At 44.2% G+C, this 16,710-nt stretch overlaps 1 protein-coding gene across 1 annotated transcript in view; it reads right to left on the reverse strand.

The window, feature by feature from the left end:
- The window catches only part of LOC140186956 (uncharacterized), a 194,278-nt gene that overhangs the window by 161,501 nt on the left and 16,067 nt on the right, over nt 1-16,710 (reverse strand). Inside the window, exons 3-4 of the mRNA XM_072241814.1 lie at nt 5,677-5,861; nt 24-212 (exon numbers count right to left, since the gene is read on the reverse strand). Coding sequence (XP_072097915.1) covers nt 24-212; nt 5,677-5,861 — 374 coding nt within the window. The remainder of the gene's footprint in view (nt 1-23; nt 213-5,676; nt 5,862-16,710) is intronic.

Raw genomic sequence — 16,710 nt, forward strand, 5'->3', positions numbered from 1 at the left:
GCATCAGGGAAACATTAACTTACTTCTTCTGGACTTCTTCAAGGCATGAGTTCAGTTTCTGAAGCTCGCAGCGGAGTTCTTCAAGTTCTGAGGCAGGCTTACCAGCACTCATCTGGAGCTCTCTGAGCTCAGCTTCCTTCTGGCACAGCATCAGCTCCAGGTTTTTCTTCTCCTCCTCCTTCTGCAGTATGGCTGTGTTGAGGGCCAGGATGCTGTGGTTAAAAAAAAGCACATTAGTACCCTGACATTCCCCAGCAGGGACTCCTGGATAGTAACATAGGACTCAGCCGTTCTAGTCAATCAAAATTCAAAGTTCAAAGTAAATTTATTATCAATATTCAAAGGTTCATTTATTATCAAAATATACAACTCTGAAATTCTTCTTCTCCAGATAGCCACAAAACCAAGAAAGAAAAGAATGGCAGTGCAGTCATCAACCCCCAAATTCCTCCTCTCTGCACAAAAAAAAACAAACAAAAACAGAACAGGCACATTGACCCTAAAATCTCCCCCTTCCACACACAAAAAATTGAGAAAGATCGGGCAAAAATCACAGAATATAAAAAAACTATAAGACTGAAAAAAGGTGTATAGTCCAAGTCCATATCCAAAACACAAAAAACCTGGGTAACTTTCTCCAGGCACAGTGGCAGGCCTTTCCGTCTCTGGTAGCAGTGTGATCTCACCGGTGAGCAAAAGGCAATCTCCCCTCTCTGTAGCAGAGTGATCTCACAAGCGATCAAAAGACAATCTCCCCTCTCCAGAAGCAGGGTGGTCCCACCAGCGGTCAAAAGCAGGTAGCTGGAGCTGACCTCCTGCATTCGCCTCGATGTTTCAATTTCCCTCGTTGCTTTAATCGGCCAAATGGAATCCAACATCAGCTCATGCCCTGTTCCGTAGCCTGCTCACCACAAGGTTCACACACATTGTCTCTGCATCCTGGAATCCTTTCAGAGACTGCAGAGGACTGAGTCACCCAGGTGATCTCCAAACTGCAAATCACAGGCTCCGACAGTTCCAGAATCACATTCAAGACCAATGACAAATGTAAAACACATTAAAAAGTGAAATATATAGTTTCATGATCTATCTAGAAGATGTCGACTGAAGGAGCATTGTACACAGGCACCATCTTGACCGGAAGACAATGTACATATCTGTCACCATATACTACCCAGAGATTCATATTCTTGAGGGCATTCACAGTAGATAGAATCAGTGGAACACTGCATATAAACAAACACCGACAGTCTGCTGCCTTTCTGCCAACCAGTGTGCATCGATCCCAGGGTATGGATATTGGAGCCATGGCCTTATCACTGAATGACACACCACTCCAATTAACCCTGTTTTCTTTATTCTCCCCTGCTCCATCAACTCACCCCAGATTGTCTTCCGGAAATCCAAATACTCTGCATTGACTGGTTCCCCTTTACCCTCTCTGTTTGTTACAAATTCGTCAAACACAATTCCGGTTTATAAAACCTTGTTTTCTGCACTCAATTACCCTACTATGTTCAAAAATTCTGCTCATTATTTCTTTTTATTTAGAGATACAGCACAGAACATACCTTTTTGGCCCAATGACCCACACTACCCAGCAACCCACCTATTTAACTCCAGCTTAATCACAGGTTCCTTCAGGTGGAGGTGGTAATGGGGACAAGCTCCCATGACCTATTCAATGCTCCCAATGGCGTGTACCTCAGACAGCCTCTGACAACCAAGTCTGGATCCTCACCTTCACATGTGACTTAGCCCAGTGGAACCGTTTCTACTGACAGGAGATGGGGCAAAGGGGGGGGTCACTCACTTCTTTAAACCAGTCCCTTCAGGCAAATGGGGCTTGTTAGCCGTGGTTGGCAGCTCTTCTAGGAGAAGGAAAACTCTGCTCTCAAACCTCCGCTGACTTACGCCTATACCCACTCATGGAGAAGGCTTCGGGAGTAAACCCCGAGGGAAAAATCCAGAGCTGGCGTCCCTAAAGCAGTCCTACAATGAGTTCGACACTGACTGGAAACTCCTGCGATGCAGCTGGTGCCAAACTGTATCGGTCTCAAACATTCCTTCGGGTTCATCAGTCGCGAGGAATTTGGTACTTGAGCAACACCTTGCTCTCCAGGCTTGGCATATCTATCTAGACAGCTAGGACGCAATCTCCATGGTCAACTCTGACCGATCGAAGCCTCAGAGCCTCAGACTCCGCAGGACAATTTACAATCACCAATTATCCTGCTAACTGGTTTGTCTTTGGACTGCGAGAGGAAAGCGAGCACCCAGAGAAAATCCACTTGCACATGGAAAGTACATACAAACTTCTTTACACAGGATGCCAGTACTGAAGTCCAAACTCCGACTCTCTAGGCTGTGATAGCGTCATGCTAACCACTACACTATCGTGGCGCCCCACTTAATGCAAGATGCCAGCATTTCCCATTGACAGATGGAAGGCTTACCTACCGAAAGACTACTGACTCCCCCTTATTTTGAAGAGTAGCATTATAATTAGTTTTTTAACCTGGGTTCTCTACAGAATCCAGGTAATTTTTATAGATACACAAACACAAGAATATCTGCGGATGCTGGAAATCCAAGTTACACACACAAAGCACTGGAGGAACTCGGCAGGCCATGCAGCATCTATAGAATAGAGTACAGTCGACAAGTTGTGCCAAGATCCTTCATCAGGACTGGTAAAACAGATGAGAGGTAACAGTGGGGTGGGGGGAGGAAGAAGTACAAGGTGGTAGGTGATGGGAGAAACCAGGAGAGGGGGAGAGGTGAAGTAAAGAGCTGGGAAATTGATTGGTGGAAGAGTTAAAGGGCTGGAGAAAGGGACATCGGATAGAAGGGGGTAGAGGAGCATGGAAGAAAGGACAGGGGGAGGAGCAACAGAGAGAGATGATGGACAGGCAAGGAAATAAGGCGAGAGAGGGAAATGGAAATGGGGGAATGGTGAAGGAGGGGCACGATTCCCAGACGTTCAAGAGATCAACGTACATGCCATCAGGTTGGAGGCTATTCAGACGGAATATAAGGTGTTGCTCCTCCAGCTCCAGTGTGGCTGCATCACGGCAATAGAAGAGTCCATGGACTGACACGTTGGCATGAACATTGATTTCTCAAACTTCCTTTAGTTTTAGAATCCCCTACTCTTGGAGGATCCAATGACCGTGGACATCACCATTTTATAAACATCTATAAAATTAGCCATCTGCCTCTTGCATTCTGGTGAGAACAGTCCCAGCCTATCCAACCTCTTCTTGTACCTAAAGCCCTCCATTCCATGCAACATCCTGGTGAATATCTTCTACACTCCTTATAACACTTCAACGCCCTTGTTATAGTGTGGACAGAAGAACTGCACATAGTATTCCAAGTGTTGCGTAATCATTCACCCAAGAGATTCTACAGCAGCTGGAAATCCAGAGCAACACACACAAAATGCTGGAGGAACTCAGCAGTTCAGAGAGCATCTATGGAAATGACTACACAGTCGACGGTTCAGGCTGAGTCCCTTCATTAGGACTAATCATTGTCTTGTACAGTTACAACATGATGTCTTAACTTTAACACTGAATAATAGAACAGTACAGGCCCTTCAGCGCATGATGTTGTGCCAGGCTTTAAACCTGTCCTATCTATCCCTTACTTCCTACATTGCCCTCCATTTTTCTATCATACACCTGCATACCTGAGAGTTTTGTAAATGTCCCTAATGTATCTGACTCTATCACCACCTCTGGCAGGGCGATCGAAGCAACTCACCACTCTCTGTAAAAAACCTACCTCTGACATCTCCCCATACTTTATTCTAATCACCTTAAAATTACCCCTCTCACATTAGCCCTGGGGAAAAAACCTCTGGCTGTCCACTTGATCGATGCCTCTCATCATCTTGTACACCTCTATCAAGTTGCCTCTTATCCTCCTTCACCACAAAGAGAAAAGCCCAGGCTTATTCGTTCCTCCCATGAAAGCAAGTAAGCTAAACGTCTTTGCCACTCTAACCAGCCATGTCATCATTTTCAGGGAACCATGAACCCTCTGTATACCAACAGTCTTATTCTTCCATCATTTGCATTGACTCCTCCAGATTCTACCACTCACCATAGCACCTCCTCCAGCTTACAGCGGCCATTGAACCTACTGGCCCACAAGTTTTTGGGATGATGGGGGAAGATACCAGAACATAGGGCATAGCCACACGTTCAAAGTGCGAACATGCAAAGTCTTCCCTGACAGCACTTAAGGCCAGGTTCAAGCCTGGAAACTGGTGCCTCTGATCTTCCCGATACGGCACTGTGGTGCTCCAGAGCAGAAAAAGCAATAGTGTTGCGGAAGGGGCTGTTACTGTGCTATATCTCGAAATAAAAAATAAAAATAAATAAACTTGTATTTTACTCTCGTCTATTCCAAGGAAACAATGACTATTGTATGGCTCACTGCCATTTCGTTCTTGTGCAGGAAGTGAAAATTTGGCTTGGCACATGGGCAAAGTGACTAGCAGCAATCAGATCCTTTTAGTGAGGATAAACATCAGAAGTAATGTCAGCCAGTCAAGGAAACTGTTATTTATTTAAGCAAGGAGAGGTTTACAAAAAAAAGTTGCTAAATTTAGTTGTATTGACCTAAATTTATCAAATATACCATTGCCCGGAATAAATCATCCATATTAATTTCTGTATTTTATGAAAATATAGGCCATCATAGAGATATAAGTTCTTTGTCAACATTAACAACTGTTGCAAACTCTTTACAGGAAACAGTTGAGGCCAGTTCATTGGCTATATTTAAGAGGGAGTTAGATATGGCCCTTGTGGCTACGGGGGTCAGGGGGTATGGAGGGAAGGCTGGGGCGGTGTTCTGAGTTGGATGATCAGCCATGATCATAATAAATGGCGGTGCAGGCTCGAAGGGCCAAATGGCCTACTCCTGCACCTATTTTCTATGTTTCTATGTTTCTTCAGATGAGAAACAAAAGCATGCAATTTAAATTTAGGGTTTTGAATCTTCACAAGTCAAGCCTGCCTCTGGTCTATAGATAATCTGGCAATCCTCAGGACTTTTGACGTGTAGACACAAATCTTCCAGATCATTGTATGGTTATTTTAGGGTATTGTTTGCTGCATGTTGCACAGTGGTATAGTAAATATTCCATTGATCCTGGTGAGCTTAAAGGGAGTGAGAAATATACAAGCAACTTCAAATCCTGATTCCAGCTGCAAACTCACCCAGTCACTATTTAAAAAAGAAAGTGTTTACTTAGTAAAGCAGAATTGCCTATTTTGATGATTACATTATGCCTTATTTGTGGGCACGTGGCCAAGTGGTTAAGGCATTGGACTAGTGACCTGAAGGTTGTGAGTTCGAGCCCCAGCCGAGGCAACATGTGTTGTGTCCTTGAGCAAGGCACTTAATCACACAGTGCTCTGCGATGACACTTGCCAAGCTGTATCGGCCCTTGCCCTTCCCTTGGACAACATTGGTGTTGTGGAGAGGGGAGACTTGCAGCACGGGCAACTGCTGGTCTTCCATACAACCTTGCCCAGGCCTGCACCCTGGAGAGTGAAGACTTTCCAGGCACAGATCCATGGTCTCGCAAGACTAACGGATGCCTTTAGTGAGTTAGTATTTACATGCTAGAATCTGCACAGGTTAAAGAGAGCCATTAACCTTTCCCTGAATTCAGCTATCAGTTGCGAATTTTGGAGATTGTTGATTTCAATCTGCATTCTTTCTTTGCAGTTCTGGTCCAGCTGATCATGCAGGCTTTGGATCTCTTTGTTGTACATATTGCGAGCAGCTACAATTTCTTCTTCTAATTCTTGAATCCGTTTCAAATTGCTTGAATCATCATTCTGGACAAAAAAAAACAGACCTTTAGATAAACCCAGAAGATTGAGCAAGCAGTTGTCATAAAGATTGAGGAGCTGTCTAATAGCTCCTCAATACATGCTGGTATTTATGTATTTATATACATTTTATTCCACATCTATACTTTAACCTCTAACTTTATTATTGTATAATTCTCTACTCTTTATAATTGTTCAATGTTTTTATTTGCTGCATGCCCCATCCTACCGGCACATCACAGCAAATTCCTAACAAATGAAAATGTACACGGTGAATAAAGTTGATCATGATCCTGATTCTGGTCTGGGGTAGTTTTACATTGTCCTGGTTACAGGTATGGAAGCTTTATTTATCCCTTTTCTAGAAGTGCCTTGATTTTAACAGTTTCAGCCTGCTTTTCAATGTCCTCTATGGCTTTGCCCTTCCCCTACCTCAGCAATCTCCTCCACTCTTTTACAAACCTCGCAGAATTTCTGACCTCTTGCATGATCATCATGAAAAGTAATCCCAACTAGCCCTTTGGTAGGAAGATCCATGATTTTGACTCAGTGACAGTGAAGGAATGAATCAGTTATTTGGAAGTCAGGATGGTACGTGACGTTGAGGGTAACCTGCACTGATGGTCATAGTGTTCACAGCACAGAAACAGGACTTACGGTCCAAATGATCAAGACGTCTATCTGCACTAATCCATTTAGAAACCATAGAAAAACTACAGCACAGAAACAGGCCTTTTGGCCCTTCTTGGCTGTGCCGAACTATTTTCTGCCTAGTCCCACTGACCTGCACACGGACCATATCCCTCCATACACCTCCCACCCATGTAGCTGTCCAATTTATTCTTAAATGTTAAAAAAGAACCCGCATTTACCACCTCGTCTGGCAGCTCATTCCATACTCCCACCACTCTCTGTGTGAAGAAGCCCCCACTAATGTTCCCTTTAAACTTTTCCCCCCTCACCCTTAACCCATGTCCTCTGGTTTTTTTCTCCCCTTGCCTAAGTGGAAAAAGCCTGCTTGCATTCACTCTATCTATACCCATCATGATTTTATATACCTCTGTCAAATCTCTCCTCATTCTTCTATGCTCCAGGGAATAAAGTCCTAACCTATTCAACCTTTCTCTGTAACTGAGTTTCTCAAGTCCCGGCAACATCCTTGTAAACCTTCTCTGCACTCTTTCAACCTTATTAATATCCTTCCCGTAATTTGGTGACCAAAACTGAACGTAATACTCCAGATTCAGCCTCACCAATGCCTTATACAACCTCATCATAACATTCCAGCTCTCATACTCAATACTTTGATTAATAACGGCCAATGTACCAAAAGCTCTCTTTACGACACTATCTACCTGTGACGCCACTTTTAGAGAATTTTGTATCTGTATTCCCAGATCCCTCTGTTCTACTGCACTCCTCAGTGCCTTACCATTTATCCTATATGTTCTACCTTGGTTTGTCCTTCCAACGTGCAATACATAAGCACAAAAAACAAAAAGAAAGTTCATTGTAGTGTAATGTGGTCAGGGTGTTGCTAGCTGTGCAGGTTGGTTCAAGAAATGAGTGGCTGAAGGTAAATAGCTTTTCTTGACCCGGGCGATGTGGAGCTTCAGCCTGTTTGATGGTACCTACGAGCAGATGGCTTGGCCTAGAAGGTGGAGATCTTCGATGGCAGGTTTCCCTCTTGAGGTAGGGTCTCGTGTCATTATTTCCAATGATAGCACAGGTGATGGTTCCAAGTACCTGTCCTAATTCCTTTTAAACATTGCAATTGTACCTGCCTCTACCACCTCCTCTGGCAACACACACAGAATGCTGGAGGAACTCAGCGGGCCAGGCAGGATCTATGGAAAAGAGTAAACAGTTGACGTTTCAGGACAAGACCCGGATTTTCCAGGATCTGCAGATTTTCTCCTGTTTGTCACCTCGTTCCATGTCCTCACCACTCTCTGTATGAAGAACTTGGCCCTCAGGCCACCTTTAAATCTTTCCCCTCTCACCTTAGGTCTGTGCACCAAATCCAACATAAAAATGTGTTCAACAGGAATTCTGCAGATGCTAGAAATTCAAGCAACACACATCAAAGTTGCTGGTGAACCCAGCAGGTCAGGCAGCATCTCCAGGAAGAGGCACAGTCGATGTTTCAGGCCGAGGGTCTCGGCCTGAAACGTCGACTGTGCCTCTTCCTGGAGATGCTGCCTGGCCTGCTGGGTTCACCAGCAACTTTGATGTGTGTTGCATAAAAATATGTTCTCCTTTCTCCCCCAAAAGTCCTGCAAGAAGTCCATGACAGCTTAACATACAACGAGGGTGAATGAAAAATGCATCTTGAGCTTCAACCTGAATCTGCAGCCAGAATATAGCTGTCATCTGAATTCTCTACAGCAGAACTAATGTGCAACTTCAAATACTGGCCATCTGGTACGTAGTACGTTTGTTTCCTGTACCTGCTGTCCTTGTCCTTCGTGGAAACAGAGGTTGTGGATTTGGGGTGTGTTGTTGAAGTAGTCTTGGTGAGTGACTAGTGCATTTGTTAGATGGATTATGCAGCTGCAGCTACCGTGCAAAAGTACGAGAGTGAATAAACACAAGAGATTACTGGAAATCCAGAGTGACGCATGAAATGCTGGAGGAACTCAGAAGGTCAGGCAGCATCTATGGAGAGGAATAAACAGTCAATGTTTATTCAATGCTGAGATCCTTCATCAGGACTGGGAATGAAAGGGAAAGAAGCCAGAATGGGAAGGTGGGGACGTGCACAAGCAGGCAGGTGATAACTTGAAACCAGGTGAGGGGAAGATAGGTGGGCAGGAGAGGGGGGATGAAGTCAGAAGATTGGAGGCGATAATTGCAAGGGGTAAAGGGCTGAAGAAGAAGGAACCTTATAGGAGAGGTGAGTAGACCATGGGAGAAAGGGAAGGAGAAGGGGCACGAAGGGTGGAAAAGGTAAAGGCTGGAGAAGAAGGAACCTGATAGGAGAGGAGAGTAGACCATGGGAGAAAGGCATGGAGGAGGGGCACCAGAATGGGGAATGGAGATAGAAGGGGAAGGGAGAGAAAATACTAGAAGTTAGAGAAATCAATGTTCATGCCATGAGGTTGGAGGCTACCCAGACAGAATACTCCTACTGAGGCTGTCCAGAGAGAATAAATAGATGAGACAAAAGGGGGCTGTCAATCCAATGGATTAGCTAGGATAGTGTCCAGTTTTTTTTTGGTGTGTATTGTTTGAGTAGCAATCATCTTGGCAAGTGGAAAATATTCCCACTTATTCCTGACTCGTGCCTGGTAAATGGTGGCAAGACTTTGGAGTGTCAGGAAGTGAGTCACTAACTGCAGGATAGTCAGCCTGTAATACCAGCAATGTTACTCCTTGGGAGAAAAGGGGGTGCTTCGGAACTGGAAAGGGGCGGGGTAAGAGGAAATTCATCTCCCCTTAATTAGACTGATGGGGACAAAAATCCCAGATAAATTGGTAAGTAAAAAGAGAATTTGAAATGTAGTTGGACAAGTTATAAGATAGGGACTGGCAGGTCAAATAAGGCACGATCTATCACTCAGTTTGAGTTCAGGGAAAGAGACTACTAATACACACAGAGTCCCAAACATGAACATGTCCAGTCGATTACACCCTTCTTCCTCTGTGACAGCACTTGCAGCTGAGTAAAAAGCTCAGGATTCATTCCACAGACCAAAGCAAAGACGACTCTTCCATACTATGCTGAATGCTGCAGTCTAGGGTGCCGTCTGCCTTTCCCGATGAAACAGTGTCATAAAGTTATAGAGCACTACAGCACAGAAACAGGCCCTTCAGCCCATTTAGTCTGAGCCAAACTCTTATTCTATCTAGAGCCACTGACCTGCACCAAGTCCATTGCCCTTCATATCACTCCCATCCATGTTTTTCATCCAAAGCTCTTAAATGCTGAAATCAAACTCAAACATCCACCACTTCCACTGGCAGCTCATTCCATACTCCAGCCACCTTTTGAGTGAAAAAGTTCCTCCTCAGGTTCCCCTTAAATATTTCATCTTTCACCCTTTACTCTAGTTCTAGTCTTACCCAACCTCAGTGGAAAAGGCCTGCTTACATTTACCCTACTATGCCCCTTATAGTTCAAATGGTTCCATTTTAATATCAGAGAATGTACACAGTATCCAGCCTGAAACTCTTACTCTTCACAGAGATCCATGAAAAACAGAATGAATGGCAGAAAAATGTTAGTACCCCAAAGCCCCCTCTCCCCCCTCCCCCACACACGTAGCAGCAAAGTATCAACCACCCCCTTCCCCCCATCCATTTCAGCAGAAAGCATCAGCACCCACCAAGTAACAGCAAAGCCCACAAAGAGAGACCATGATCTGTAGTCAACAAGAACTATTGTGTAACTGACAGTTCAACATGCCACAGGTTCTCTCTCTCACTAACAAGGGATAGAGAGATATCACCCATTTCACAGCAAAACGGGAGACCAGCAGTCGCTGTTACAACGTGATGATCTGCCGTGTCACTTTTTATTCTCTGATTTGACAATAAGCAGCAAACTCTGCCCACTGTTGAGAGAGAGAGCGATTGCTCGACCACACAGACATCTATCCCCGGCATCGGCCGTAACTTTGTATACCTCTGTCAGATCTACCCTATTCTCCTACACTCCAAGGTTATTTTTTGTTATAAGCCAATATTTAACAATTTACTGTCATATCCTTTCTTTCATTCATAACTTCTGTGTACTCTTTCCTCTTAATCTTCAATGAGATCATTTTCCACTGCGTCAAGATGCTGAAGGTAGCCCTTTAAAGCAAAAATCATTAACATGTTCTTTCCTTTGTTAATTTTCCCAGTGGGTGCTTTTTCCTGAGGGTGAGGAGGGAGGTCCCAGAGAACGTGGTGTGAGAATCCAACACTGTTATTCAAACATGATCAAAATTCTTCTAGCTCAGCCCATGTCACTATTAAAAGCAAGTTAACCATTCAGAATTGCTGATGTAAGACAGTGTTGTATTGCCATGAATGAACCAGTAACCAGAAATGCATTTCACTTCCAGTAAATTGCCTTGGCATATACTGCACTGACAGTCATGATAGAGAGGATAGAAGATTAGATTAGCTTTATTTGTCACATGTACATCAAAACATACACTGAAATGCGTCATTTGCATCAAAAGAAAACAGAGAGGATTGCGCTGGGCACCAACATAGCATGCCTATAACTCACTAACCCTAACCTGTTTGTGGGAGGAAACTGGAGCACCCAGACAAATCCCATGCGGTCACGGGGTGAAAGTAGAAACTCCTTGCGGACAGCAACAGGAACCGAACCCCAATCTTACAGCTAGTATTGATAAAGCCCCACAACTATCATGATCCAACCTTCAGTGAGCTTTCACTAGGTGTATACAGTGCCTTGTAGAAGTACTCAGTCTTCTGTTCACATGAATGAGTATTACAGCCATGGATATTGATCAAGTTAACTGAGATTTTTTATTTGTTCCTTTTTTTCCAGAATAGAGCCCAAAAACAGGGGAGATTATAAAGCATGAAAAATTAAAAATTCAAAATTAAATGTTAGCAGCCTCTGAAGTATTCAGCATCTTGGCTCAGTAATTTGTTGAACCACATCTCTATATAGCCAGTAGTCTCTTTGGATAACTCTCTACTTTCTTTGTACAATGTGATGGAGCAAGATTTGCTCGTTCCTTGTAAAATTGCTCAAGCCGTGCCATGTTAGTTGACAAGCGGCAGTGGAGAGCAACCTTGAGGTCTTGCCAGAGATGTTCGACTGGGTTAAGGTCAGTACTCTGACTTGGGCACTCAAGGACATCAATTTTCTTCATTTGAAGCCACTGCATGGTTGCTCTGACAGTGTGCTTTGGGTCATTGTCCTGCTGAAAGACGATCTTCCTCCCCAGTTTAAGCTTTCTGGCAGAGACTAGTAGGTTTTTATCCAGGATTCCTCTGTATTTAGCAGCATTCGTCTTCCCATCGATCCTGACCAGATTTCCAGTCTCTGCTGGTGAAAAGCATTCCCATATGCTACCTCCATCATACTTTACAGTAGGAATGGTGTCTCCTGGCTGATGCACAGAAATAGATTTATGCCACACATACCACTTAATGTTGAGGTTAAAAAGTTGCACTGTAGTCTCATCCAACCACAGGACCTACTTCCACATCTATACAGAATCTTCTAAGTGATACCTTCCAAAGTCTTTACAAGCAAGGATATGTCTTATTTGATCCAGAGCTTCTTCCTTACCACACTTCCATAAACACTCTTTTTGTGCAAGGCCTTAAGAGATTGTAGAGCCATGAGCATCATCTCCAATTACAGCCACTGACTTCAACAGCTCACTCAGAGTGACTGTTGGCATCACAATAGCCTCTCTTGCGAGTGCAATCCTTCTCCAATGACTAAGTTTAGAGGGGCAGCCTGACCTAGGCAGTGTGGCTGTGGTTTCCAATTTTTCCCACTTTTTCATAATGGACTGCACTGAGATTTGAGGTATGTTCAGTGCCTTTGAAATGGTCTTGTAGCCATCCCCAGATTTGTGCTCCTCTATTATCATTTCCCTGACTTGTCCTGAATGCTCTTTTGTCTTTATTTTGGTTTAGTCTTTTGGACCTTACAGAGAGAATGGATACTTATTCTTATGAATTCATTGAAAACAGGTGATCCTCCAATTTTCTACATCAACAAATTGGGTGAGTCGGTAAGGTAATACTGTATATTACAACTGAGGAAAGTTAATGTAGTAATTACAAAGGTGATAAATACTTTTTCAGCCTCACAATTTTGGTTTTTCATTTTTTGTAAATTTGTTGATAGGTTTTGGAATTTTTCTTTTGATTTGCCGTGGTGCACAATGTTCTGTAGATTAGCTCAAAAAATCCAAAATTTTAATTTAGAAAATGAGACAAGATGTGAAATTAGTTGTAAGGGCTGAATACATTTTTAAGGCACTGTTTCAGCATCACTTCCCCTACCAATCTCCTGTCTAATGCAATTCATCTACACACACACACCATTGACATCATTTTGGACATTTTAAGACTTTCTCCGTACCCAGATCATGGGAGCCATTGATCTGAACTTCCCATAGAGTTTCACTACCTTTGCACGAGGCCACACTAAAAAAAAATTGGCCTCTTATTTTTGCAGAGTAACTACTGCAGCTCACACTGAAAAAGTCTGCGAGCTCTTCAGGCTAGGCAACGGATATTGCCCGCAGGGAAGCCATACAGATAGAAATTCAGTCCTGTTGTTTTCTGTTGTGCTGTGAGCAGGTGGACTTTGTTTCTATTAGACAGATCGAGGCGAGATAGTCTACAGCAACAGCTTCATTCCTGGGTAGCAGAAGGGAGAAAACACAAAGCCTCAGCACTTTGCTGAGTGAGAACATTCCTTGACAAACAATCAACATCTTTTAAAAGGTTTATCTGAAGGAAAAACAGGATATAAGACAATGGGTGGAAATGCTGAGTATTTTCAAGTGCTGTGTACTTTCTGGAACCTACACGCAACCTGAAAGCCCACCAGGGCAAAGGCTTAAAAAAGCAAGAGTGACGGACGTGACTTTTTAACATTCTCAGAGAAACACAACTCTTTCAACTCAATTTTTTGTTGTTGTAAAGTTGTTCAAGCAAATGTAGAATCCCAGTGGAGAAATGTATTCACATCTTGGCATAAGTTATTCAGATGTTTCAGTTTTAAATCACTGCTCTTAACTATCAAGCTATTAATTCCAAATTGGTATTTTATTCAAGGGGCCTTATAAAATGAACATCTGCTCCAAGCCTGAGGCATACACTTAAATAAAAACTCCCAGCAAACCACTCAAGAACAATTTCCATGCTGCAGAACTAAAGAAAACAATTAAGTACAAATGAAATCAAGGCCACTTAGATTAGAATTCTCAACACATCAATACAGGCCACATCTGGCATCTTTAGAGAATTTCTGTAGGGTTTCATTGGAGGACAACTGTACCCCAAATCCTGGTCTAAGTTCCAAGGGCTTTGGTCAAATATTTCAAAGTTAAAAAGTGGCTTGAGTTATTACATGGGACACAAGTTCTCCTAATCAGTAGGAGAGCAGAGAGGTTAGATTTTGTACTTACTCATTTGCTACGTTCACTGCTAAACAAGGCATCTACCGTTCATCACTAAATGCCCCTGAGAAGGTGTTGGTGAGCCTCCTTCATGATTTTCAGCAGTCCATGGGGTGAAGGTATTTCTATAGTACTGTATACGAGGGAAGTTTCCTGGGAAGGTAGCGGTGTCCCTGTATTATAACTGTATTGATTAATTATTATCACGTGTACCAAGAGACATGTGACAATAATTATTTTCATGAGCTTCATCGTTAGCCACTGGTGACATTCCCAAAGTCTGGAAGATGGCTTCCGTTGTTTAAGAAGGGTAGCAAGGACAAGCCAAGGAACTACAGGCTGGTCAGTCTGACATCAGTAGTGGGGAAGTTACTGGAGGGACAGGATCTACCAGGAGGTTACTGACTGGAATGTGCTTTGTGAACCTTATAGGGAAGACATTAGTGGACTTACTGATTGCATCACTGGCCACATCAGCTTCTGTGTGGACACTGTAATACCATCAAGGACTGTCTGCTGCTTCCGTAACAACAAACCAGTGACCTGAAGGCTCTTCTCAACCACATAAAGAGGAATTCAATCATGTGCAGAGGGAGCTAAAGGAGAAGATCAAGGTGGCTAAAGAAGAATACAGGAGAGAGCTGGAAAGCAAGTTTGGGCAGAGTAGCACACAGGAGGTGTGGAGAGGCATGAAGAACATCACTGGCTTCGATCAGCCTAACTGTAGTGTAGAGCCTCAGAATGCAGCCGTGAATGGGCTAATGAGTTAAACCAATTCTTCAATAGGTTTGACAATTTCCCTCATGTTTACACCCCCTCAGCACACCAGTCGACGTGCCAAGGCACCAAATGCTCCCTCAGCGCCAACACCTCCTGCCCTCCCCCCTCCAGTTCAACACATGGATGAACGACACAGGCTACCACTGTCTACATCCCTTCCTTCCCCTGCACCTATCATCCACACCTCCACATAGCAACTGACATCGTCCCGATCTTCACCTCCCCCTGCCCCCCGTCTTCCACCAACTCCTCAGTCATCATGGACTGAGCAGGTGAGGAGGGCTCTGGGGAAACTCAGACACAATAAAGCACTGGGATCAAATGGTGTGAACCCCAAGGTCCTGAAGGATTGGGCTGAGCAGCTGTGTGGAGTTCTCCACAGCATTTTCAATCTGACTCTCAGCCTGGAACAGGTCCCAACATGTGTGGACCCTGTACCCAAGAAATGCCAACCAAAAGTCTTGAGTGACTACCGTCCAGTGGCCCTGACCTTACAAGTCATGAAGACCCTAGAGAGGCTAGTCCTGGCTCACCTCTGACCCCTGGTCAGGTTAGCCCTCGATCCCCTGCAGCTTCCCTACCAGAAGCACATTGGAGTCGACGATGCTGTCATCTACCTGCTGAACAGAGTCTATGCCCATTTGGATAAGCAGGGCAGCATTGTGAGGATGATGTTTTTTGATTTCCCAAGTGTCCTCAATGCCATACGGCCCTCATTGCTGGGAGAAAAGCTCCGTTCAAAGCAGAATGACACTTCCATTGTATCCTGAATAATGGACTACCTGACTGACAGATCAATTTGTGTGGTTTCAGATCTGTGTGTCACACAGGGCCATAAGCAGCACTGGGGCCCCACAGTGGACTGTATTGGCTCTTTCTCTGTTCACCCTGTATACCTCAGATTTTAGATACAGTATAACACTGAGTCATGTCATCTGCAGAAGTTCTCTGATGACTCAGCAATAGTTGGGTGTACAAAGGGAGGATGAATACAGGACCCTGGTAGAGGACTTGTAGAAACATAGAAACATAGAAAATAGGTGCAGGAGTAGGCCATTCGGCCCTTCGAGCCTGCATCGCCATTTATTATGATCATGGCTGATCATCCAACTCAGAACACCGCCCCAGCCTTCCCTCCATACCCCCTGACCCCCGTAGCCACAAGGGCCATATCTAACTCCCTCTTAAATATAGCCAATGAACTGGCCTCAACTGTTTCCTGTGGCAGAGAATTCCACAGATTCACCACTCTCTGTGTGAAGAAGTTTTTCCTAATCTCGGTCCTAAAAGGCTTCCCCGCTATCCTCAAACTGTGGCCCCTCGTTCTGGACTTCCCCAACATCGGGAACAATCTTCCTGCATCTAGCCTGTCCAATCCCTTTAGGATCTTATATGTTTCAATCAGATCCCCCCCTCAATCTTCTAAATTCCAATGAGTACAAGCCCAGTTCATCCAGTCTTTCTTCATATGAAAGTCCTGCCATCCCAGGAATCAATCTGGTGAACCTTCTTTGTACTCCCTCTATGGCAAGGATGTCTTTCCTCAGATTAGGGGACCAAAACTGCACACAATACTCCAGGTGTGGTCTCACCAAGGCCTTGTACAACTGCAGTAGTACCTCCCTGCTTCTGTACTCGAATCCTCTCGCTATAAATGCCAGCATACCATTCGCCTTTTTCACCGCCTGCTGTACCTGCATGCCCACTTTCAATGACTGGTGTATAATGACACCCAGGTCTCGTTGCACCTCCCCTTTTCCTAATCGGCCACCATTCAGATAATAATCTGTTTTCCTATTTTTGCCAGCAAAGTGGATAACTTCACATTTATCCACATTAAATTGCATCTGCCATGAATTTGCCCACTCACCCAACCTATCCAAGTCACCCTGCATCCTCCTAGCATCCTCCTCACAGCTAACACTGCCGCCCAGCTTCGTGTCATCCGCAAACTTGGAGAT

This window comes from Mobula birostris, chromosome 23, assembly GCF_030028105.1.
Source record: "Mobula birostris isolate sMobBir1 chromosome 23, sMobBir1.hap1, whole genome shotgun sequence".
NCBI classification, from domain to species: Eukaryota; Metazoa; Chordata; class Chondrichthyes; order Myliobatiformes; family Myliobatidae; genus Mobula; species Mobula birostris.